Source organism: Symphodus melops (assembly GCF_947650265.1).
Source record: "Symphodus melops genome assembly, chromosome: 16".
NCBI classification, from domain to species: domain Eukaryota; kingdom Metazoa; phylum Chordata; class Actinopteri; order Labriformes; family Labridae; genus Symphodus; species Symphodus melops.
The window spans coordinates 9,131,562-9,158,198 of NC_136706.1; the positions used below are offsets into that span (position 1 = coordinate 9,131,562).

Here is a 26,637-nt window from a genome sequence, read left to right on the forward strand (position 1 = left end):
TCTACAGAGCAAACACTCCAGCAAGGAGGAGGAAAAGTGTCTAACAATGAGATGAGGTGGAGGGTAGAAGGATATAGTGGGGAAACAGAGCAGGTAGCATAGCACAACTGAGATACACGTTTTTAATTTTAATTTAAACAAACTGATCAGTTTTTTGTTTATAGCTATAGCTCTCTATTTGCTTATAGCTGACAGTTTGCATTCACTCCCCTATGTTTTGAGTATAGTAAGACTTAAATTGAAAATCCCTTTGATGGCCTGTTTCGTTCTCGTTAGTCTCGAATTTTAATTATTTGTACAGTCTTATTTTTACTTATTAAAAACTTTAATGAGCCTCACTTAGGCCTAACACTAAACATGTTGCTTTATATGCCTGTTCATATGACTTGCTGGGCCATTGTGAGACAGGAGATTAATACTTTATGGAGGCCATCATTGTCTTTACATGTTAAAACAATAAAACTCAATTCAAATACTCAGTTTATAAGCTTTATAGTAATTTATTCATGCATAAGGTTCATATGAAGTCTCTTAAAATGCCTTTTTAAATGTCTGCATGAAGGGTGACAATTCAGAATAAACGTATTTTAATGGTGGGCGTGAATTCAACAAGTCTTTGCAAACTAAATTCATCAATATAAAACTGAACAGGATGTTTTTCTGTGTTTTTTTAAATGTGTCCTTATATAAAGTCTACCGGCTGACCTGAAGACTGTCGGTTACCCCACGCGCACACTCTTGACCAAGCTTGACCCCAAACTCCAAAAAAAAGAAAAGAAAAGAAACTTCCTTATTCACTGTTAAGTTTCTCAGGAATTGCTTGAAATGACGTCAAAATCGTGTCAAGGGCAGAATGGGTTGTCTGAGAGGTGAAAGAAAAGAAGTTCCTGGAAACAAGAGTGAGGCGGGACGCTGCGGTCCAAAGTGAAAGATTCCTCCGAGGTCGGACTTTTCTGCGCTGTTCACCCATCACAAACTCTCACCGGAGAAACACCGGAGTGCGTCTCTGGTTCAGCTTGCTTTATTAAGTTAGTTGGACTGAATTAAAATTCTGACATGACTTTTGGAAACGTGTTTACGACAACAACAAAAACAGGTGAGTGAAGTAGGACGTTCAATAAACTGTGAATATAATATAGACTACCTGTAAAATAGCGCAAACAGTTGGTGCGCAGTGTTATATATATATATATATATATATATATATATATATATATATATATATATATAGAGAGAGAGAGAGAGAGAGAGATAGAGATAGATAGATAGATAGATAGACAGATAGATAGAGACTTGTTGGGGGGTGCTTTAAAAAAAGTTGAGGTTCAAAGTACAAAAACTTTGCATTTCAGTTTAATATTAAATGTGTTGATTAGTTAATCTTTGTGTGAAACCTGCATCAGTGTAGCGGTGTAATGCATGATAACATAGAATGCAAAGTCTAAGTTTAATAATTATGATTTTAAACAAACCTGAACAACAACTTTTCTCTAAACTTTTCTCTGTGAAGAAATAGATGTTGTGCACATGCTACTTTTCTGAGATTAGCTCTAAGTGTAAAGTGCGTAAAATAAAATGTAAATGTATTGTGCATTCTTATCACATTTCAGTATATGTAAAATGCTGTTTTCATTTGACAGTTATCTAAGCTTTATTACTAGGATCTATAAAGATGAAGTAAGTAAGTGAGTGTAGGTAGTCCTAATTTATCATAATCAGTCAAATTACAGTTGTTAACTAGATCACTCAAGAAAAACGTGAACATATAATTTACTATGTGACATATAATGTTCTATGATTGTTCATGAATTACACAAGAAGACATTATGTGTTTGAGTTTGGTCTCTATACATACAATAAAAACGTTATAATACATTTTGTCCCATAGTGACAACAGCTGTGGTCTGAGTTTATTATTTTCCCATGTTTATTCTCTGTTTGGGTGATGTATGTTTACCGTTTTCTTGTCTTTGAATTATTTTGTAGCTATGAAGAGTAAACTCCCAGATTTCTGCTCAAAGGTCATTTGATAGACTTCACCTTCTTGGATTGACCTCCTTTTGAGCTCAGAGCCACGGATAAATCTGTCCAATCTGCTTCCAACATGAGTGGACAGGGCTGTCAACTCCTGGTGTCCCCATCATTAAGCATGATCAGAGGACACCAGTCCCAGCCTATCAGGATGCCCATGACTTCCCCCCAGCGGGCCAGTTTCAGCCCCTCCTCAGGTATGGAGAAAGTGAAGAAAAGTGCGATCCAGTCCCTTACATCTGGAAAACAAGGTGTTCTGCCTGCCCTGAGCCTCCACAGACACGTGTTGACCAATGGGAAACATCCAAACGACCAGACTGTGTCCCCACAACAAGGGCATGCTCATCATCCTCCAACCACTACAGTGACCTCTACCACACAGACAGGGCTCTGCTCCTTTAAAAACAGCATTAAAGGTAAACTCAAAGACAGAAGAAAAAATCATATAAGATAAGATTAGTAACAATAACAAAACTTTATTGATCCCTATTTGGATAATTCTACTTTCGGACCAAACTGTTCTTGGACACTTTTTGTTAGGAACTATCCACGAGGGAGTACCCTGAGAACTAGTCACTATGTGGACTTTTGTCTTTCTGAATTTGCTCAGCCATGGTACCTACTCTGAAGCAGGAGCATAAAAGGTTCCTCTAAACGGGGCTCTAGCAACTAAAATAGTTTGTGACGCTTGTGTTGCGGAAAAGAATAGGGAAGGTTCAAACAGTTCCTAGAACTATGAAAAAGTTCCTGCAGTCTGAAAACACCCAATATCACCCCATATTTAATGGTTTATGCTATTTGTTTTTAAATAATGAGACATTTAGGTACACTTTAAGTAAAAAAAAGTTCAACATGTTGTATACTTATTCACTTTATCAATATCACAGCAGATTGACAGGGTTGCTCTTCACAACCTTGCTGTCTTCTCTCTACACTTTAGAACTTATTTATCGAGAATTAACTGAGCGTAAAACTTTTCTCCAGAGAAAAAGTGGGAGGAGGTGAAAGGCTCATTAGTGATTAACAGAGCAGAGAGTGTGTCTAGCCTGCTGAGGTTGAAGACTGAAATTTCACAATGCTCTGCGTAAACTTTTGTGATAGCAGACTAAACATGAGTTTGAATCTTGATGGTTGAAGTTGGTCGTGTGACAGAAAGATGCAATCAGATTTTTATGGTGCCATGCTCATTGGGATAGAAAACAAACACAAATAATGTCTTGGTTATAATGAGACAGTACTCCTACGTTCTAACATGTTTGTGGCCAAAATGTAAAGTAAATTGGTAATAAAGTGATAATCTAACACTCTACAAGTCCCTGAAGTACAACATCTCCAAGTACAACATCCTAAGAAGGAACCATGTGACATCAATACCCATGTTTGACAAAAGCACATTAATACATAGTCTTTTAAAACTAGAAATTGTCTGTTCTGAGGGGAAGGGGTGTAATTTCTTTTCAGGTAGTTGACTGACAAACATACAACTGTAGTTGTACAAATAAGTAACAAAAACAGTCAAAGACTTTAGTGTAAGATTTCCCAGATAACCCGTATGAATCACCACCATGACATGACTCTAAGAAACTTGTTAGCCAAAAGAATAAAGTTTAATACAAATAATACCTAAATATAGCAACAATGTCCAGTTCAATGATACTAATATATTGCCACTTAGAAATGATCCGTGTAGATTTACTGAATGTGGATAAAAGTTGTTTTGTTTATAGTTTGGGCTTGTTTCCAACAGGTTGCTCTATGACGCGGCCATCTATGGAAGTCTTTGGTCTGCCAGCCGCTGCCAACCTTACAGTGACCAGCAATCCCTTGTCTATTGCCCCATTGCAGCGGTGTACTGCAGATCCTCCATCACACCCACATGGTGTGCAGATTCCCATCACTGAAGCCAGGTTTGAAACATAACATTAATATGGATTAATGTGCTTACTTCACTTTAAGGGAGATATTAATGACAACTATGTGTTTCAGATCCTTACTGTCCAGAGAATCTCTGGCATCCACCACCCTCAGTCTGTTCGAGACACAGTCAGTGTTCAGTGGTAGACATGACTGGCCGTATGGCTACCGTGTGCTCCCTCCAGTAAGTCTACCACCGGCCAGTGAGAGAGGTGAGCAAATCAGCTTGTCCCCTGGAACAGCCATGTCTGGCACCACTGTATCGGGTGGCACCAGCACCTCGGCCTCCCTGCCCTCGTACCTCTTCTCATGTGACGCTGGAAGTCCCAGACAGTCTCGTGCAAAGAAGAGAGCTCTCTCTATATCCCCTTTGTCGGACGTAATGGGTACTGATTTCAACTCCATCATACGCACCTCACCTACCTCCCTCGTTGCTTATATCAATGGTTCCCGCAGCTCTCCTGCCTCCCAACCCACTCTTTCACCGTTGGTGTCTGAAGGTTATGGTCACTTCCTGGGTGTTAGAGGCAGCTGCATCCCCCAGACTCATCCCTACAGCATGCCAGTTTCCTCACAGGCTCTGGCCCCACAAGGAGATGGTGGTTGTATGCAGATGCTTGAAGAGGGAGGGGGTCTGGAGAGCCAGATGGCTAACATGGTGGTGGAGCAGCAATACCGCCCAGAGGAAGGAGGGGCAGTGGTGAAGGCTTCAGAAAGCTGCAGCCAAACCCCCAACAACCTGCTGCCATCTCTCGAACTACAACCAGCCATGTTGACAACTATCCAAGAAGCTGCAACTCCACAAGAGCCTCCACCTCCCTACCACTCGCACCAGCACATCCACCTCACCAGACGTCACTGCAAATTAAAGCTACCTTCTCAGGACCCTCTTACACACGCTCCCGTGGTTCCTCCCAGGCATGGCGTAAGCTTTTTACCCCAGGTGCCTATGCTAGAGGAAGAAGAAGGAGAGCTTGAGGACTATGGGGCACACTGCTGCAGGTGGCTGAACTGTAATAAAGTCTACGAGCAAAAGGAGGAGCTGGTGAGGCACATAGAGAAACTACATGTGGACCAGAGGAAGGCTGAAGATTTCACGTGCTACTGGGTGGGCTGTCCACGCAACCTCAAGCCGTTCAACGCCCGATACAAGCTTCTTATCCATATGAGAGTCCATTCAGGAGAGAAACCTAACAAGTGCACGGTACAGTAAATGAATGAATGAATATTTTATTGACAATCAACAAGGGATTATTCAGACACATTAGTTGAAAATCAATCGATTAAAATGTCAATTAGCCAACATCAAAACAGCCCCATTAACAGAAACCATCCCACAAGTAAGATAAAACCATTACCAACACAACCACCTACACAATATGCAGATCACAGTGCTGGCTCTTCTCATACAGCTGAAGTCCCTCCTTTATTCATAGCTCATGATTATTCTTCATAGAAAAAAGACTGTCCCCTTTTCAGTGATACACTTTTGCACATTTTGTGAATGAAGAGTAAAGCAGCCAAAGCAGGAAAATGATAAATGTCAGGGTACCGCAGAGTTCAAATGTCTGTGTTGCATTCAAAGCCACACTATCTATTTGAAAGCTTTATAGCCTCAGGCTGCAAAAAAACAACCTTTTCTAGACAAATACCTTCATGTGCTCTGTGTTGTGCTCCAACAAGTTTGGGATTAAAAATATTGCCTCTCTCTCCTATTACTGTTCGCTGTGGGGTAATTAGCAAAGTTCTTTGATAATTGACATGGGAGTTAACTTAATTATGTAGTTATTAAATCAGCACAAAAGATGCCTAGCACTTCAGATCTGGCCTGGTACTGTGGCTCTCTAGTAGCCTCTGGGCCTGTCAGCAGGAGAGGCTTTGCCAGGCCACCGTCTGACAAATTTGGCTATCGTTCTGGGAAGGTGATGCCCTGCGCCCTGGCTCACTACAGGTCTACCAATATGGCCAAAGAGATGGCATTTGTCCATGGAAGTGATTATTGTTTTTATTGTATTTCTCTCTGTCCAATATGCATTCTCTGGTTCTGCCTGAATTTTGGCAATTCTGTGATACCATTTAAAATAGTTTATGAGGTGCATTTTTTTCTAGAATACAGAATCAAGTCGGAAAGTTTATGTAGTCACGTTAGCTCTACAAGCTGAACGGTTAGCATGCTAACAGTGACAAAACTAATGCTTACAAGCTAACAATGGCCACACTGACTTAAACGAATCAAAATAAGGATAGCAATAGACATCTTGTTTTTGTGTCAGCATGCTAGTTTGGTTGACTGCTAGGCTTGTGTTAATCAGATCCAAACATTACTCACAACAACTAAATGCGGATGGCATTAGCTTTGAAGCTGTTTAACCAACCAGTTTATTAGACATTGGACACCGGCATTGAAGGATTTGTCAGAGATTTTAGCTAAGTATGTACAGTGCCATGAACTACAAATATATTTACTTGTGCATCATGAAAGCTTGAGCCCTGTTGAATTGGTTACTTGAGAAAAAAAAAAGAAGAAATCAAAATGATTCATGCTTTGGGGGACAATACATTACAGTACAAATCTTGTAGCAAGCTATAGAAACATTTTTGGGATATATATAATGTTGTACCTGTGGTGAATCAACTAATGGACAGACAGACCAATATTTCCATCAGTTGCTTGATTAGCAGGGCTCAGAATGATATGGATTGTACACAACCCTGAACTCCCTGTGTTGTCACTCCCACTGGTAAAATACTTGAGACTAAGATGAGAAATTGACAAACCACAGGCCAAACATGCTTCACGTCGCTGCTCTCGACAAGTCAATTATTAACTGCATGCATACCTGCAGTCGACCTTTTGTACTAAAATACTCACTCGTTAGTCGAGTGGCCTGCTCTGTTGCCATGGGGCTGCAAACGTTGGATGTGTCTATGTGTTCCATGTCATTTTCATCAAATATAAAAAGTATCCGTGGGGTAGTGTCAAAAACAAACATTGATTCATAGTTGCCACTGTGTCTCTGAAACAGTATTAAGCTGCCAGGCTAATTCTGAGTATAAAAAGAAAATCCATCATGATAGATTGATAGTTCCTGCTGTGTACATTTTCTTCAGGTCAAGTTTGAAAATTATGACAGACATTTCTTAAATAGACCTCAACATGAGTCTGAGAAATTACTCCCACAAGCCTGAAAATCAAGTAATGCATGATAATTGGTCGAGTTTTTCTTCGGAAATAATGGTCCGGTGAATAAACAATAATGAATACATTTGTTCACATGGGCACAAGTCATTTTGTTTTTATGTCCTATGAAGAAATGATGGGCCAAAGTGTGATTAATGAAGTGCTAGCCAGCAGCCGAACAATGCAGTAGCTCGTGTTACACAGTGAGCATATATGGCAAGTCCAGGCTTGTACCTGTCGTCTCACAATCTGTTTAATGATGATTTAACTGTTGTTAGCATATCCTTGACCCACAAGAGAATGTGCACCTGTCACTGTGATTTAAACATCTGAGGATTTAAAAGCACATGTTGAGAAAACCAAACAACATTTACCGTTACGGCCGATTGGTCCACAGGTAGTATAAACATAGCTTGATTTTTGGATTTGTTAGCTTGTAGATTATGGCTTTAATTTTTTTCTACTTTACCAAAAAACAGTCCAAAACTAGAATCCCATTTAATTTACCTTCATTTTATTGACTGTGTTAAATGTGTTTGAATTTGTGTTTCTTTTTCATAGTAAACTTAAAAACTGCTTTTAGTGTTGTGTAAAACAACATCAGTCATTGAAACGTTTTTTTTTGTTTGTTTTTTTTTTAGAAAAGTTGGACATTTAAAAAGATTTTTCTTCAAGTTGTTCTTATTCATGCAATGACCAATCTTTTTTTATTTAAATATTGATACAAGAGCAGATTGTAATATAAGCCTTGCTAATGCCACTCAAGGCAGGCCTACAGCAATATCAAGCTTGACAACATTTAAGGCACCATTGTTAGAGTTAGTTGGAGGGTCTTACAGTACCCGTTTGTTTGTTTTATAGCACCAAGAAAGGATGCTTTGAAATGATATACATCAGCACTGCCAAGAGGTCAAAGTCAGACTAGGTGATTAGTTGCATGCTGCCATCAGCCTCTGATTACATTTACAGGATTCATGATGAATAATAGATTTGACTTTAAAAAAAAAAAAAAGCAAGAGAAGCGTCGTTGGCCTTGAGGTTAGTGCAAGCGCCCCATGTACGGGGGCATAGTCTTTCGGGCAGAAGGCCTGGAATCGTGTCTGGCCTGTGGTTTCTTTCTCACATGTTGCTCCAGACTTTTTGACTCTTTCTACTGTCCTATCTCTAAAATAAAGACATATAAACCTTAAAAAAAGGAAAAGAAAGCCAGGTGAGATTCATTGTCTAAAATAGTACATACACACAGGTACTTTAACAGGATTTTTTTTTTAATTATAAAAACACAATAGATATTTATTGTGTACAATTATTGCTTTATATTTTTTTCTGCTGCTTCTTTTTCCACACAATCTGAGTCCTTCATTTCAGGAATTTACAAGTCAATGGAGACAGGGAATGAAAAGCTAAAAATATGCGGCGCAGTAGCGCAGGTGAAAGAAAAAGAGCAAAGAGGGTAGAAATATCTCTCCTGCAGTCCAGAGTGAGCTGACCCCGGAGTAGAACTGGGCAACGCACAGACGCTGCTGGCACAGACCACAGCTGTCATTGTTCAACCAGGGCTGGAGTACCTGCCAGGACCTGTCAGGAGCTGGCTGTAACACTGATCCACACTGAGGAGCTGCGCTGCTTTCTTTTCACACACCAAACGTCCCTCGCGACAAAGTAAAAAGCCCTCAGTGCTTTATGAGAGCTTCATGAGACAGACACAGAGAGAGTTACACAGTTACACACCGCTGGCTGGTCCTTGAGTCTTGGCAGCAGCATTATTCTGCTTCGCGCTTGTCTGTTCATTTTGGTTCTAAGGGACTATTTATCTCTGTCTGGGCCGTTTTTCTTGTGGTACTCCAACTCAGCAGTCTGTTGTTAATTTTTTTCCAACTATATTTAGGAATGGAGCATTAAGTAGCATTAACTGATGGAAAAATACTTTCAAGTTTAGTTCTTCCCAAATTTCCTGGTTTCTAGTTTAGTCTTTTTGCACATATAACATATTTAAAGCTCACCACAGTGCTGGACATTCTTTTTTTTTTTACTGTTATGACATTTCTATGAAAATAGACAGTGTATCAGACATTTACAAATTGTAAAATGTTGAAAGAAAAGTGTGACTTCAAATGAAATGTAGCTAAACATTACAAAAAGACATTAAAGTTTTTGAGAGTAATTGTTTCGGGAAATAGCTGATGAGAAACAAAGGCATGTTTTCTCTATCTGGAATGCAGGAGGAAAGTTATAAGTGAACCATTAATGGCATTTTAATTTTGTGCATTGATGACCGAGAGTTATAGGTATGTGAGGAATTTAGTCTTACGTAAAAAAAAAAACCTCTGGACAGTGTTTTCTCCATAAGGCTGATTAGGCACAACCTCCTGTGAACAGGAAAGGGCAGAGTAAATTCCCAGCTCAGCAGAGGAGAAACTTTGATGAGTTACATATTTTAGTAGTGAAGTCATTGTGGTCGCATGATTCTTCAAAAACAACTGTTGGTCTACTTTTGTATTCGCATCATTATAAAGAACAGGGCCTTCATGGTCATATTGTTGTACATTTCAAAAGTAAGTTTTCTCTGGAATGGCTTGCTGACATTTTTTAGTATTCTCTTCTCTCAAACAGTTTCCTGTTTTTTGTTACTGAGAAGCCCCGAACTTCTGTCAAGGTGATGTAGAATGAAGGGTTGGAACCACAAATGACAACGCAGTCATGAGTGTATAAACACTGACCCCTGCTGGTGATAAACACAAAAGCTTTAATGAATAAATAATCCTCAGACAAATTTGTTTTAAGAAAGCAATGAGATTTGAAACAATTTGGAGGTTTTAAAAAACATGTAATTTTTAGGTTTTAAAAGTTCAGTCATCTAAAAGAAATCCCTTAGCATTCCTTTGTGTTGAATCTTCATGTTTGTTTGAAGAAAAAAGGATCATGATTATCTCTAAATAAACAGTTCTAAGAACCTTAAATACATTCAACAGTCCCTAACAGAAGTGCATACAACCCTAAAATGTAAATAGGTGGAAGTTATCTATATTATTTTGATTGTATAATTCTTTCTTCACTCCCTCCCACAACTGAGGTCAGAATGTCTTAGTCTGCCGTGACAACTCAGCAGCCCATAGCCCCGGGTGCAACTTCATGTTGGAGTTCCATATGGAGCCTTTATACTGAATATCACACTGGATGGAGTCAATAGCCATAAAAATGTAAAAATGAAATAAATGAAAGCAAAAGGCATGCATTTAAAATCTGTGGCAGCCCTAATGGCACAGACTACAAGACCCAAAATAAACGTTTTTGTTAAAAATAATAATAACCAAAAAAAAGATTTTTCTCACGAGATGTTCTTCTCCTGCTATTTATTTTTGCCATTACAGTTTGAGGGCTGCAATAAGGCTTTCTCCCGCCTAGAAAATCTGAAGATCCATCTGCGCAGCCACACGGGGGAAAAACCCTACGTGTGTCAGCACCCAGGATGTCACAAGGCCTTCAGCAACTCAAGTGACAGAGCCAAACACCAGCGAACACACTTGGAAACAGTGAGTGGCCGCCTTACATTGACATACATGTATGCATGATGTTTCAATGTATAATATATATGTGTGTATCTTTGTTTTTTATGTCTTTGTTTCGTATTTGTGTGGTTATGCAGAAGCCATATACATGTCAGGTGCCTGGCTGTGCAAAGCGGTATACTGATCCCAGCTCCCTGAGGAAACATGTTAAATCCCACTCAACTAAAGAACGACAGCTTCGGAAGAAGGTACAGTCATTGCATTCTGTAACCCAATTTATAATTTCTTGTATGCCTTCATTTTAGAGATAGGACAGTAGATAGAGTTAGAAACAGGGGAGAGAGAGAGAGCGGGATATGACACGGTTGGATTTGAACCCTGGCCACCCGCTTGAGGGACTATACACTATAGCCTCTGACATGGGTGCTGACAGATGAAAATATCTAACAAGCAACCATTAGTTAATGATAAAAAAAACATGTTATGTTTGTCCTGTATTCACCTTCTTTATTGTCCACTTTGGGCCACTGCATAACAAAATGTGACCACCATGGCTCTGTATTGATGCTGCTTAGCGTTTGTGTGCGAGGTGATCTTTACCTTTCATCAAGGCTGAAGTCATCATAGATCGGGCCTCTATTGAAAAGAAAGCTGGCTAAAAAAAAATGTTTCAGTCTCCCACATTCAAAACTTCTTTCAACTAACTAAAATAAATGTAATTTGATTTCCAGATGTATAGCACATGGAGCATATACGACCAACACCACTGCAGAATCCACACAAATATATATTTCAACCACGCAACCACCCACACAAGCATTAATTTTCTTATCTTGTCTTGTCTTGTTTTTTCAAAATCAGTGTGTGGTACTATTTATTGCAGGGATTCTGCTACACTCAAACTAACAGTTTCTGCTTTTTTTATTATCTGTTGTCATTTTCCTTAATTTGATAGAAGGTAGTGGAAGAACTGGTAGTGTAAAAATAGACAAAAGTATGCAACACAGTTTGTCCAGTTAAAGAGATTCCCATTAAAGATGAATAATGTTGGTTTTCAGACAGTACTTCATATTCTTGGCCGCAGATAATATAGAAGGACAGATAAATGTGTTCAAGTATTGAAGTAAAGATATTTTAACATCTAAAATGTACAGATTGAGGCATTTTCTACATTATCTATGAATATCATATGTTTCTATTATAGATTTTTATTTTGGGCTTGTATACCTTTATTCAGATAGAAGAGTAGTTCTAGTTTGAAATAGGGGAGAGAGAGAGTGGGGAAGGACAGATAGAAAATGAGCCACAGGTTGGGCTCGGCAGCCACAGCCTCAGGCTTCAAGGACTACAGCTCCTGTACATGGAGTGGGTAAACTAACCACAAGGCCACCTATGCCCAATTATAAATCTTTTTTTTTATGTTAATTGGAATATTAAGTATAAGGTTGAAAAGAAAATCCTGTCTAAATCCCATCACAGTTTATCCTTTTTAAATCAATGTTGATGTCAATGCTCTATTACTCTAGATAAAATCGACAGCTGATGTGACTCAGGACACGCTGACAGATTGTTTAACCATCCACCCGCTACAACCAAGCCTTTCTCCTCTGGCAAGGATCGACAACAACTTGAACTCTTCCCCTGGTGCATCCCACGAGTCTTTTTCTGGTTTGTTGAAGGATTTGGCTCTTACATTAAAATATTGAATATAAATAAACCTAATACTTATATAATAGGTTTAGGTTCATCCATGAGATTTAGGCTGTGGTGGACAGCTCTAAAATGTCTGTCATCCCTGCTCCTCAGCTGCGCCACAGGAACAAGACTCCTCCAGCAATCCTCACCTGGCTCTTTTGTGCTCCCTACAAGACAGTTACAGGTATTGAGAACATTTGTGTCATTCTATTAAGTTGTAGAAATTAAAGCATTGAATCCAAAAAATAAATAATTGAAGTTATTTTGCTGTCTGGCATATAAAAGCCAACCATTTTATATGGAACTCTTTTTTAGGATCAAAATACTACAGTATTAAAGTAGTCCCACTGACCATATAAACACATTTTGCCCATTGACGACACACTCCGAGTTCAAAGCTTATTTTTGTTAAAACCACATGTTGTGGTGTTCCAAGTAATAAGTTACATGATTTACTTTAACTTAAAAATCATTATAATTTCAGTTGCTCTGTTTGTCAGGAATTGAGAACTGCAACTTGTGAACATTTGTAGGGGAAATTAGTTTAGGTTATTTCTGCTTTTTTGATGACTCAATAGTCACGTTCGGATATCAGAAGTGAGCATTTCGCCCCTTCCTAGCTTATATTATCATTAGCTGGGATTTGTCGCTAGCTTAATATGTTTTAGTCGTCTTATGCAAACAATTATACAGCTTAATTTAGCATTTACCTACTTTGTAATAATACCATGTGGCTGATATCTTACAATACTGTGTTAGTGTTACTCAATACAATTGGAAAGCCGTTTTTTCCAGTTATCAGTTGTCAAATTCAGATAAAACGTGTCAATTTCGTGAATAGAAGTCAATAGTTGGAGCAATTGTATTTACTGAACTTACCAACTGGTAATATATATACTGTATATATTAATTGTATCTATATTAATATTTATTTTATATTTATTTTGTATTCCCTTTGACACATATAGAACTCCAACAAAGACTGACTCAAATGATTCACAAAACTTTTTTTCTATCTTGAAACAAATTGAACCAATGGACTTAAACACTGGTTGCCATGGCGACTAGTCTATAAGCTCATGATTAGAATAATCAGTTTAGAAGAAAGCACTATTTTGTACCCTGTTAAAAGAGTCTAAATAGGGGTTATTTTTGTTAATTAGTGTGTATGCTGGTGTGTGTGTGTGTGTGTGTGTGGGTGGGTGCTATTGCTCGCATTAGGCTTTACAGGTTGGGGATGGCTAGCAACTTTTCTTCCCTGGTTCACCCATAGAAGACATCCCTCCATCTATACACTTAAAAGATGTGATGGAATATTTCTGTCCTTCTGAGCAGCCAGATGCTCATGGCTCCTCACTGGCTTTGATTGTTCTTGTATCAGCGGTAGGCCAAAGCTTTCACTGCGGGATTCTGGGTAGACAATTGGCCTGTGAAAGTAGACGTCGCCTTGCCTCATTGGTCTCGACCGCTTAAATAAATGGATGCTATAGCCACGGACAAGAGCAGCTGAGGAATTCGATAAGTGAATCATAAAATCTAAAAAATACCATTCCGGTTCAGTGGGAGAAGTGAGATGCTGTAATTAGTTTTTTAGGTGTTAAATCGATTGTGAAATCCTAGTTGCTATTTTCTGTACACTTTGGTGGGATTCTTTTCCCTTTCATTGTCAGAAAACTCTGGCTCTTCTAATCCTACCAAGCGTGTTTCTTAGCCAAACCTGACAGCAGGGGTCTCAGCTTCCATGACCACTGAGACAATGTTTAACTTTACACATTAAATCAACTTTCATTTTAAAGTAATATCTTCATTGTAATAAATACTAGTAACAGAGTATCATTAAAAAAGAAAAAAGGTTTTGAAAGGCTTCTTGCTCTACAAGCCAGACTGAAAGACCAACAGATACAATACGTTTTGCCTTAGTTTAAACTTCTGATAAATTGAGTAGTCTTGATACAATTTCGTGAATTTCATTATGCTACTTTTTAGCTATGCCTATCACTTAAAATAAATGAATATTTTTTATCAGTCTGATAGCTCAAACACCTGCAAGAGAGCATTTATAGAATTTTGATTTTATTATGATTAATAACAAGTTGCAATGCCATGTATGACCATTTAGAGTCTGTTAAGAATTTAAGTGGGGTTTCCTGTCTCTACATAATCAGAGTTATGCTATGCAGAGAAATGAAGTTCAATCAGCTGGGAAGCCACCATACTTAGACCGTTCAGCAGAGGAAGCCATCAAAGCAGTTATTCTACCTTATTATTTCAAAGTGGCATTTATGGAAATGCTTCAGTGAAAAGAGGGAACTTTCTTTTATCCCTTTATTTTAAATCTCCCCATGTGGTCCTTTTTCTCTTACTGAAGGGTTGTGGAAATGATGTTTGTTAAACTCTGTGTGAAATTTACAAGGTCAATATAAGGTGTGAAATTGTCATTATCTCATGCTTGATTAAGTGATGCTTTATTTTTTAAATAAAACACGTTTTAGCATGCTTTAGTTTTTCATCGTGGGTATATAAAGAAGACAAATATATAAGTCACTATTGTGTTTTCATAAAAAGTCTTTAAGGAGGATGCTGTTCATGATCCTGGATGTTGATTATTTTATTTACTTCTTTTTAAAGATCATAAAACTGTAAACTTTTTAGAATGAGTGATAATTAGTTTTTATAAAACTATAGGATACACCTAACAGGGATTTGGTATACATCCTAAAAAATGCCCTTAAAAATGGCATTACCAGCTGAACAATAAAATGTGTTTTTTCAATAATGAAATCATACATTGTTCCTTTTATTTAAAAAGTAACATTGGCATTACATTTTACAAGCAGAATGTTTAATTCAGTCTGACATATTTCAGGTGTGTTGATCCTTCCCCTCACCAGCTATTCTCCAGGGACCAGTGTGGGCCCTGCTCTTCCACCTTCCTTCCCCTTCCTCCCAATGGGACATCCCTGCAGAACAACTGTAATCTAAAGCCCCCCAGGCAGCCTGCTGGTCTGACAGATCACAACCCAGGTACTCAAACAAATTATCAACAGTGCATTCTGCTGGGTTTCCAAATAGATGCAATTACACTTTTACAACGTATTACTGAGAATTTAAAGCCAATTCTAATATTGTGTCTCCAAGGTTTGATCATGTATTTTCTTCATACATGCAATATATCTTAATGAGCTATGGTAGATGTTTTCTAGTTACACAGAAACTTGCAGCACCTTTAAATAGATATCACCTCTTTTCACCTCAAGGTTGACTTCCACATTGATGTTGACAGTGTTCAGAAACACACTATTTAGCTTTGACTGCTGAGACAAAGAAAATGTTTTTAAAGACTGAGAGCACATTTCTTCCTGTTATGAGGCGTATCACTCCTTTTTTCACACGAGTGTATGAACTAAAGAAAACATTTTTTAAAAAGAAGGGGAATGTCATTATAATAAGAATAAAATAATAATTTATCTTGCAGAGCTCTCCGTGGGAATACGCTTGTTATATTCTACTCAACAATATGGTGGGATCGCAACACAGGCAAGCTCAAGTCACCAAATACAAGATAATGCTTTTGGTGGCAGCCTCGCTCCAGTAGTCAATAATCCCAATGGGGTGGAAGCTTTATCCTCAGCTCTTTCCTGTCATACAGGTAATGAAAATATGCTCAAACCACAATTGCTCGATGATGACCATTTCATTGCCATTGGATTTTAAAACTCTTCTATATATAATCTATATATTTCTTTGTGTGCATGTGTGTGGATTTACCTGCAGGATTTGAAGTCCACTGCCAAGTACAGGGTGTAACTCCTGAAGATGAGGTTCACGCAGGGGATTTCTTCAGTGTGGTGGATCACAGCAAAAGCCAGGTCTCCTGCATCTATACGGAGTGATAATCATCACTGTGTTTCTGTCTGGTGTTTCTTTGCATTATTTGAAGTTTTAAGTCAAATGATAAATAGGAATAATATTTTAGGTTGTACTGGCAAATACAAGCAGTTGTATTATGCCATCTATAAAGGATGACTCATTTATTTCTAAAGTTAAAGCCTTGTTTCCACCAGAAGTGCCAAGTACATCATAGTCCTTCCATCATAGTGTCACAGTAAACAACGATCAAAGCCACATATCGGACGCCTCAAGACCTCCCCGACAGAAAGTCTAGCATCTTTGATTTTTTTTCCCCCCTGCCTTCTAAGATGTTTTACACCAGTGAGCTTGACCATTGGGAGCACATAGCACTCTTTAAAAGTCATAAGCGTCGTAAACAAAACGTCCAAACCAAAAAAAGAATGATGAAGTTGGTGCTTGGAAATGGAACTATGAGGAGTTTGTCGGCAACAAAATGTTTTCTGTTTTTGTTTACAGTCGGTCATGCAGATGGGTCAATTACCACCATTTGGCCTGTGATTTCTGTCAGTCAAGTCATGGCACTGTGATCGCCGTTTCGGGCACAGTGACCATGATAGCAGACAATATGGTTGAGTAGTCTGGAAATGTAAAGATTAGAAAAATGTGTTTGCTGAAGTATGACAAAAAGGAAATTGTCGTTGGCCATAAAGTATTTTAAAAGACAAAAAAGTAAGACTGCTGATGAGATAGAACCTGAATGAACACAGAATTAAATAAGTCAATCTTTAAGTATTCTGATTAAAGAAGACTCTATCATTGACTTTGCCATCGAATCAGGACTAACCATAGAGTCTTGTGATGGTTTCTTAAACAGAAAAAATGCAACAATCTTTAAATTCAAATAAGTGGTATGTACAGCGACCTTGCTTTCATAGCATACTGGAACTCCAACAGGATGAGCAGGAGCCCCAACACAAATCACAGCCACTACTTCATCAGTAATTATTAATGTATGATACGGTGACAATTCAAGACACATTAAATACTTGCTACTCTGCCAGTCCTCAGGATGCTAAGAGTTCTCAACTGATCAGAAAAGTTCAACATGGAAAAGCCCATCTTCGAAATTCTTACACTTTTGAAAAAAAAAAAAAAAGTACTCCCCTAGGAAGAGAGACCTTTTGGGGGTAAAATACAGTCCCCAGCTCTAGGATTTGCATTCTGGTCCATGCAGTAGAAATGCACTTATTACCTCAATAACTCCCTAGTTCATAGGTAACATTCATAGTGGACACGCAGCCTTACAGTAGAGGCTGCAACCCTGTTCAAACAGCAATAACAGAATCAGGTCTTTTGTTCTTTGTCTCAATTTTCTCTCTCTCTCTCTCTCTCCTTTCAACTCAATCTCTATAAACATGCTGTCTTATGCCCCAATCCCTCTGCCTCAATAATTGTTGTTGTAGCAATGGCTAACCTACAGAATTGAAATGTTTACTTTCTTATCTTTTATGCTGCTTGTGAATAACATGTAGTCAAGTACTTCAATTACTTTCCCGTGGTGTTTTGTACACCACCAAAACTGCAATGTGAGGTATGCACAGATCAATTAATAAGGGTTTTTCTTAGAACCAGAGCTTTGTAACTATAGTAACAAGACAGCCTTACCATTTCAATGCAATGTTCATAGGTCTGCCTGTTGTTTGAATATGTGCTCTGGGGGTCTCCAGTAGCTTAACCATGCAGTGGATTTAGTTCATACTAGTGATTTTGGATGATTGGTTGGTTGGTTGGTTTCTGCAAATAACTCACATTTCACATTACAATTGACCCTCTGTCATAGCATGACATGCTGGATTGCCTTCAGCTACTAATTTTATTTATTTTTTGCATATTTCCATATTGTATGAAGATCTGTGGAGATTTTAAAATGTGCTTCAAACAGATCAACTACCACGGTATTTATAGCTGTTTTTCTTTTGCCTGTCATGTTGTTGACACTCTTTAAATGCATTGTATATATTCCAATCCAATTTGCACTTTCAACTACATTGCTTGCTACATGACATGACTAGATGTAAAAACAAAAGACCAGGTAATTGCTTTGGGGAAAAAAATGTATTTGTATTTGTTTGTTTTGTCCTACTTTGTGTCACTTATTGAAATGAAACTACTGTCTGCAATTAGGTTTTAGCCTCACAGGATAACCTTCAGTGATGAGGACAAGCACGTTCCTTGACAAACCAAGCAAGACATAACACTTAAGAGCGATCTGTTTCATAAATTGTACTACAAGAGGCAAGAAATGGTCATTTATGCTTCTTCTTTTTTTCCTCCTAAAGAGCAAGGCCACTAACAAACAGACATTTGTTGCGCGGAAAAATGCTTTCTCTAAAGAGTACATATGGATTTCTATACTTTTCTTTAAAGAAGTTCTGTGCACTTTTAAACCAAAAATAGACTTAATTAAACTAGACAGTGTCTCTAAATGAGACTAACTTAAAAGGCAAAACAGTGCAACTATTTTCTCTCAGCCATATAAATTACTTAACACAGTGGAATTCAAGAGGCTAGCGTTCAGTAAATCAGAGACATAATTAGCAACACCTGCTGTATACCTGAACGTATATTAAAAAAAAATGGTAGGCATCATCAGTCTTCACAGCAGGGACTTATTCTTGTTTGAAATTCAAAGAACAAACTGTATTACTTGAAAATAATTCTTTAAGCAAAAGAGTGTCATGCTTCAGATGGGGTTTCAGTAGTTGCTTAGCAACAACAACTGCTTTTCCAAAAAGCATCTGTTTAGTTCTGCTACCCCCCCCCCCCCCCCCAAAAAAAAAAAAAAAAAAAAAAAAAGAAGTGCTGCGCAGTGGACACAGGTGGTTTGTGTTGTTGTGTTATGTGTTTTGCTTTAAGAAGCCTCTTAACAATGCTGGCTTTGTTTGTTCACTAATTGGAAAGTTCTTTTTTAGCCCTGCTTTTGTGTCGTGATAATTGTTTAACTTAAACTAACTACAAAAGTGTTTCTTTTACCAAAATCCATTTTTTCACCAACTACGAAAATGCTAAAGTCAAAATGTTGAGGCATTTTGACAAGCAAAGACAAGTTTGACAGGAAGTAGAGTACAGAGAAAAGTAGAACAGTGAGCATATAATAATAGTAAAAATTTCAACATGATGGTCAATAACCCCACAGCACAGAAGAGAGGCAGTCACCCTTATGGCCTATCCCTCCATCTGGTGAATACTGGCTGCTGCCTGTGCAAACTTGTGGTTAGAAATTCACACTAACACTATGATGAATACCAGGTCAATGAAAGGCAATTATTCCGTCTGGATCTTTTTTTTTTTGTTTTTTTGTAAGTGATACAGCACAAGCTGTGCCCAGTTTTTCTTCTATCTCATGCCTTAACTTGGGAGGTAAAAGAGAAAAAAAGTAGTCCCTTCTGCAGAGTTTTATGTGATCTCCTCAGATCTCAAATCTATGAATCAAGAAATTTCTCGTTTACTGTTTTTTTTTTTTTTTTCTTTAGAGGAAGGAATTACAAGGCCAAAGTCATACAAATGAAAAAAGGAGAGAGACAATGCACAGGGCAACACCCAGAAGTTGCTACAAATACATTAATTTTATGTGAGCATATAGTCCATCACTGCTGCAGAAATGTTGTAACTTGAAGAATCACAAGCTGTGCAAGGCAAGTTACTTTATATAGCACTTTTATGCAAAAAAGGTCATTGAAAGTGCTTCACACAAGATATTAAAAGCATCACGGCAAAGGGAAAAAAGAAACATTATTGTGCCAAGAATCATCATCAATAAAGGACCTTGCACAATTATTTATAGCCTAAAAATAAATAGGCTACCAACGTTACTAATGAAGGTCTTGGATCAGGGTTGGTTTTTTGTAAAACTTAAAAGCATCAGGTAAGGGTTCAAAAAACCCTGCAGCATCTTCAGAGATGCCAAAATCTAAAATCATTGTCTTTGCGCAACAAGGACAACAATTTTTCTGAATTTATTCAACATAGACATTTGCCTATACTAAAACATATCATTGAGTTAAGCTATTAAAAAAAAAGTCCCAAAATATATCAGATCGTAAGTAAGGGCTCTGTTGGAGTGGTCATCCTTGAAATATATTCTCTATAATGCAGAGTCAATGCACTTTGGGTGTGATCTTATTTCCTATAAACATGTATTAAGTGCGCTTTAATCTCCTCCCACCTGCCTGGTAAGGTTGCGCGCTCCCGTTGAGTTTTATAGCAACTGTTGCCCAGTGAGGCAGCGCCATAGTCACCGTAGTCCTGGCGACTGTTACCCACCAACAACAACCTCTCGCTCCATCATTACCACCTCCTCCACCATCCTCATCTCATCAACCAGTCCTCGGCTCAGGTTTGAACACATTTATTGCTCGTTTTTAGTCCTAGTTTAACTCCCCTCTTGCTTTGGGGGATAATTTCACAGGAGGGGGATAATATTGCTTTTGGTTTGTCTGCTGAATGAAACGCTCGGTGAATAGCCGGGGTAGTTTGCTAGCGAGGGTGTTTCTTTGTGACGTGGTAGCCTGATTGCTAACGTTGCCTGTAGATACCCACAGCTGTGTGAGAGGTCCTGCTCGTTAGCCTAAGCTAGCGTTGCCCCCTTTAAAAGAGTGGCTAAAATTGGCACTGAGCAGAAGGAGTGTTTTACTGTTCAAATTATTTGTCAAAACTTACCATACCGAGTGGTAGCATCGGTGTGGGCTAGTCGCTGATGCTAGCTGGTCAGCTGGAGTCGGAGCAGGTGTCTGTTGTTGCTAGGTTGCTAACGCCAAGCGTTGCCTTCTTACAATGCCTGTTGGTATCCCTCTTTTATAGCTGATGTTGCGGTGATACAGCACGTTTTGTCTTCCGAGATCTTTAAAATCGTGTCGGTTGCGCTGAATAAATAACGCCACTGAAGAATAGCAAGTGCTATGAGCTAGATTTCCTCACAATAACTGCTATTGACAATAGCTAAGCCATTACTTTCCCTTTTGTCTTAGGGAGCAAGATAGCTCCGCTAGCTTTTTATCTGCCCTCTTTGTGGCTTCGGATGGCCATGATAAGCTATCTGATAAGACGAGGCTAAGTTTTTCAGTGGTCAGCTTTGAGAGAGAAAACACCTGCTGTTTTTTTTTATTATTCAAATGCCCCGATATTAATACTCCTTTTTTCCCCCCTCTTATCGTTTGCTTATTTTTCTGTGCTTATTCTGTAACGTCAAGATGTGTCCATCCGTTTGTGATACAGGTATCCTCAGTAGGCTACTTATGAACTGCTGATAGAACACTAGTGTATTTGTGTATATTTATTTCCCCTGTAACTTAAAAAAGCAATCACTGTATATAGGGATGACGCGAAGTCAGTGAGTTAACCAATTAAATGATATTTTATGTGATTGAGCTTGCGCACACTAAATTTGGTGATATTAAATTCCTGGCAGGCCAAATTCCCTTTTCCTAGCTCTTAAATCCTCAGGTGGTTTGTTGTTCGCAGATACTTGGTTTCTTAATGTTGCATCACAGTCATTCTTAGGTCCGTTGGGTTTTCTGTGCAGCTGTGACCTCTGATTTATTGTGAGGGACGCAAACGTGTGTGTGTCTGTGTGTAGAGGTGAGTGGAGGACAGATGTAGTAGCACTGAGACTCCTGACTTACTTGGCCTTTCTGCATGTGTCCACCACAAGGAATAATACACATTTATTTTCTGTCGGCATCACTTGAATCGGTTCCTCTTTTCAAATGCATTCGAGCCATATACATGAAACTTGTTCCTGTAAATGTCTGTGTAATAAATCCTGTCATCATTGGGGACAGGGCAAGACCTACAGAGAAACCTAACAGTGTTTCAAATATATTTATCTACCAGCAGATACGTTCCAAATTAGGCCATACATGGACACCTTTCCACACACGCAAAACAGAATGTTGAGAACTGCTAGTTTTCAGATCATATTACCACTTACCTGTAGTCCAGCAGAGCAGAAATAGTACCATGCCACCTGCTGCCTGGATCCTGTTACGTTTCCAATCACTTAAAGAGGGGCTGATTAATTTAATTATTCAGTCATCCATTTTCATGGCTCAGTAGAATACAGCATGTTGGGTTTGTTATTTTCTCCGGTCTGCTTGAAATAATAATGTTTATGAAAGAGGAAACCCTAAACGTTGAGTTTTCCTTTCTAAATGCACAACTGCAAGAATAACAGGGTGCATCTCGAATACATATATTAAAAAAAATCTACACTTTTGACAACTCTGTTTCCAGCTTTTGCTCAATATCCCAGATCCAGTATTTGACATCAGATAACAATCAGTTGTAGTTAAAAAATAAAGCTCTTTTTGTCTAATCTGAAAACCCAACTCCTGAATAAACATAGCTCTTTGCATACCCCCCCCCCCCCCCCCCCAACCCACTCCAGCTCCCAATAACACCTCCCTCCACCTGTTTTCTTCCTGTAGTAGCTTGTTATTGTGCTTCTGTCTTGTCTTGTTTGACTTGCACTGTATTATACTTTTTCACATTGTTGGCAAACCTGCACTTGGGTTGTTTTTTTGTTTGTTTTGTTTTTTGTTTGTTTGTTTTTTTAAGCATGCATGATCATTAAAACGGCAACTCATGCTTTTTTTTATTTTATTTTTTTTTAAATAATTTTGGTTGCTGCATCGGTGAACCTCTCCACCATTTGTTGGCTGTAGTCTCAGCAAGAGGAATTGAGGGGAGCAAACGCGGGGCAAAATGTTGCCCTTCTTGGTGGCTTTTGTTCCTCAGTGTCTTTGTAGGGCTTGCACTTGCTCAGTGGAGCACAGTATTTAAGTGGGCCACAAGGGAGTGCCTGAATTGTGTGTGTGTTGTGATGCAGGTTTTTTTTTTTTTTTTTTTTCCTCGATTTGGTGGGCTCAGTTGAGACCATGTACTTCAGCTTTCAAACTGCAAAGTGGCATGTAGGTCTAAATTCCCCTTATGACTCCTTTTTTAAATTATTGCAAGCTGAGCTAGAGGCCACAGTTTCACGTTGTGCTTTGAAATGTTAGTTTGTCAGTTTGTTTACCCCTGTCCAGCTGCACCTTAAGATAAAGCTGTTGTGTCCCAACATCCTAACATGAATGTAGACAGGGTTAATGATTTATTATATAAGATGATCGTCTCTATGAAATCACAGAATGTAAATATTTGAAGTGGTCGTTTTTTGTTTGTTTTTTTCCATGGGCCTGTCTGTCAGTAATAACCATAGACTGTAATAACTCGCATTAAGCCCTTTCCCAAGGTGTTAAAAACAGTCATGCTGAGGCCGAAGGAGGCTTTGTTTAAAGTGCCTCTGCTTGTTCAGAGAAAAAAATGCACTTTAAAAAAAAAAAAAAAAAAAAAAAAACTTTTTCTCACACTCTTTGAACACCAGGAAGTACTGACTCAACTTAAAGTTTGTGATTCTTCCCCTGTAAACAAGTAAAGTGACAGAAGAAGAGACAGGCCAGTGTGGTACTGAAGATAAAGGGAAGGGGCAGCCCCCCCCCCCCCCCCCTCCTGGGAGATTTGAAGCTGTTAGGAGACCCAGCCTAATTAACCAAGAGGGGCCTGTTCATGGAAACTGTGATGGGGAGGAGGCGGCCTCCTCTTAGTGATGCCTGTACTTCTATAAACTCACAAACAACGGTTCAACAGGAGGGACCTTTCACACTTTTCATCCTTTTTGCCGTCGCCGTCGATTAGGAAGAGCAGAACGACACGTGCGTGTAAACATAAAGGTCCACTTCCCAGGACTGACCTGACAATCTCAAGTAACATTAAACCTGTGAATGTGGGGGACTGACTGAACAATGAGAAGCCGCATCTATTTGGAGTTTGTTAAATATTAACTTGTTTTATGGCTGCGAGCGTGGTGACAAGACCATGTGTCGCTGATGCATGAGGCTCTCAGTACATTGAGTACCACAAGGCAGAATGAGTGCTTGGGCAGAATGACTCTTGAGCAGCATTGATTTGGCTAAAAGAAACCAGGGTCTGTGGTTTAAACCTCATGGCTTCTATTAAGCGTCGCGTTGTTAGTTTCTCACTTCGGCATGTTTTTATGTCCCTGGCCTAACCAAATCATGTGGGACATTATTAGATTTATTTTCAATGCAAATCTTCAGTCATGATGGATTTGTTGGGGTTTTTTTTAAAGGCAGTATGTTCTGGGCAAAGGTACACTTGAGTTATTGGAAAATGAAGTCACAAATATGAACGAGTTTAAGCGAGGTATTAGTCTTTGAAGCTACGTCAGTGTCTGCTCCATGATGCATTTAGAATGATGATGTTGTTGTTTGGGTTTTCAGATATTGTTTCTTCTATCCACTGTCCTATTCAGGCGCCATGCAGACCCCTGAAGCAGGCGCTGAATCCACCTCCACTGTCCCTCTTCAGACCACCGTGCCTGTCCAGCCTACCGGCTCCACCCAGCAGGTGCCTGTCCAGCAACAGGTATATGCAGCCTGCCTGTCCATGCCACTTTTTTTTTTTGTCAGTGTTTATTATGGCCATATGTGACTTTTTAGTCAATGAAATTGTTAATATGCAACTCTCGAACTGTCTCCTGCCAGGCTCAGACTGTTCAACAGGTTCAGCATGTTTACCCAGCACAGGTGCAGTATGTGGAGGAAAACAGTGGCGTCTACACCAACGGCAACATGTGAGTCAGTCTGTCGCCCAGCTCTGCTCTGACACCACTTCACAAATATTAGCCCGGTACCCGTTCTCGTACGAATTTCCGCGAATTCATTCATCTTGGTAACTTTGCGAGAGTACCGTTTCAATCTGTCCACCATCTAAAAGTGACTACTCGAGGTTTGAGTCGCTGTAAACTATCTCACAGCAGCAGAGTTAGATTTGGATTGGAGTAGAGCTGCAGCTATAGAATATTTTAGTAATCAAGTATTCTATCGAATATCCCGATCGATTAATCGAGTAATCGAATAAATCATACTTTTGCTTAATTAAGGTTTAACTCGTCTTGGGTCGTCCCTACAAACCTGCTTCTTTGCATCTCTGTCTGCTCCTGCAGCGCGTGCGTTCAGCGCGCTCACAGACTACAGAGACCATAGACGTATGTCTATGACAGAGACTGTGAGAGGACGTTGCTATCGTTATGTTAGCTGCAAACACGGAGAGAGTGAACGGAGAAAAGCCGACGGTTTGACCGGATCACGTGTTCCCGACTCGGTCGTGTGGATCACGGATCAACTGTGTGCTGACTAAAAGTTAAAAGGGGCACGCCGCGCTTGCGTGTGCGTGTTAGCGCTGTGTGTAAGAGAGAGGAGCAGGTAGCTGCAGCTACATTAAACGTGTTTTATACTCATACCAAAGTTTTGATGAAAAAAAAAAAAAACCTTAACGAAGCCTCGAGGCAGCGAAAATTCCTCGATGAATTTTTGTAATCGAATTATTCGAGTTATTCGAGGAATCGTTTCAGCTCTAGATTGGAGCTAACTGTTGTAAGAGAAGGTTTTCTAAGAATGAAGTGGATCGGATATACGAGTCAAGATGATGTTTTCGTTCGGTCCCGAAGAGATGAACCCAAGTGGAAAGGAATTTGTAGGCTGTACCTTTTCTTTTTTCTTTTTTTTAGCAGAATAGAGTCAAGTCAAATGTATTTGTTTAGCACGTTTAAAAACAGCTTCAGTGCTTTACAGGCAGTGTATAAAAAACAGGTCCAGAGAAAAAAAATAAAAACCAAAAGAAAGACGATATGCGCATTACCTACAGAATAGAAGCAAGTTTGTTCACAGAAACTTTGTCAGTTAGTAATTGTTAAGGATTGTGTTTTATTGTTGTCTGACCTCGGCTGAAGTCTGTTTTTGGGGGGATTTTATCGTTCCACTTGGACAGCAGAAACAACCCCCCACCTAACAGTCTCTGCAACCTGCTCCTTCTCCTCTTGAGTCTCTTCACACCATCATTCATGTCACAAGCACATGATGATGGTGAGAGTGCGTCTAGGTTTTTTCACGCGTGCCGTTTTTTTCTTTTTTTTTGCTTTTAAAAGGAGGGTTGTGCACTTTGATTGATTGTGCTCAGTCACCTGAACATGTGTAGAAGTGTTCTTGTCTTTTCCATGCTGACTCAGTGCCCGGGTCTGAAGGAGAGGTTTACAATACTCCTACCATCCGTTTGTCCTACTGTGAACATCTGGACTAATAAGCTGAGAAATGGACTTTAATCACATAACATGACACGTTTCAAATATATATATATATATCAGTATTTGATGGCTTTGTTATGACAAATATTATCCTGTACACAGACTATGATGAACACACATCATTTATTATTGTTACCATATAAGCTCAAAAGGCATTTCGTAATATGAAGACGCTCTACTTGGTCTAGATCAGCCTGATTCGGAGAATAGATCCAATATTAAGCTAATTTAAAAATTCTCCAAGGTTGCTTTAT

At 39.0% G+C, this 26,637-nt stretch overlaps 2 protein-coding genes across 4 annotated transcripts in view; both read left to right on the top strand.

Annotated features, from left to right (window-relative positions):
- The window catches only part of rfx3 (regulatory factor X, 3 (influences HLA class II expression)), a 43,031-nt gene that overhangs the window by 6,758 nt on the left and 9,636 nt on the right, over positions 1 to 26,637 (top strand). The window lies entirely within an intron of this gene.
- Positions 672 to 16,471, top strand: glis3 (GLIS family zinc finger 3). Of its 2 annotated transcripts, XM_079364980.1 has the most exons (11): positions 672 to 1,096; positions 1,987 to 2,447; positions 3,779 to 3,938; positions 4,018 to 5,149; positions 10,498 to 10,659; positions 10,773 to 10,883; positions 12,162 to 12,303; positions 12,442 to 12,514; positions 15,197 to 15,354; positions 15,806 to 15,979; positions 16,105 to 16,471. In XM_079364980.1, exons 2-11 carry the CDS (start codon positions 2,105 to 2,107, stop codon positions 16,221 to 16,223), a joined length of 2,574 nt encoding a protein of 857 aa, XP_079221106.1. In that variant the 5' UTR covers positions 672 to 1,096; positions 1,987 to 2,104; the 3' UTR covers positions 16,224 to 16,471. The 2 variants fall into 2 exon arrangements, with proteins under 2 accessions (XP_079221106.1, XP_079221107.1); XM_079364981.1 differs by lacking the exon at positions 16,105 to 16,471 and having other exon boundaries at positions 15,222 to 15,354; positions 15,806 to 15,892.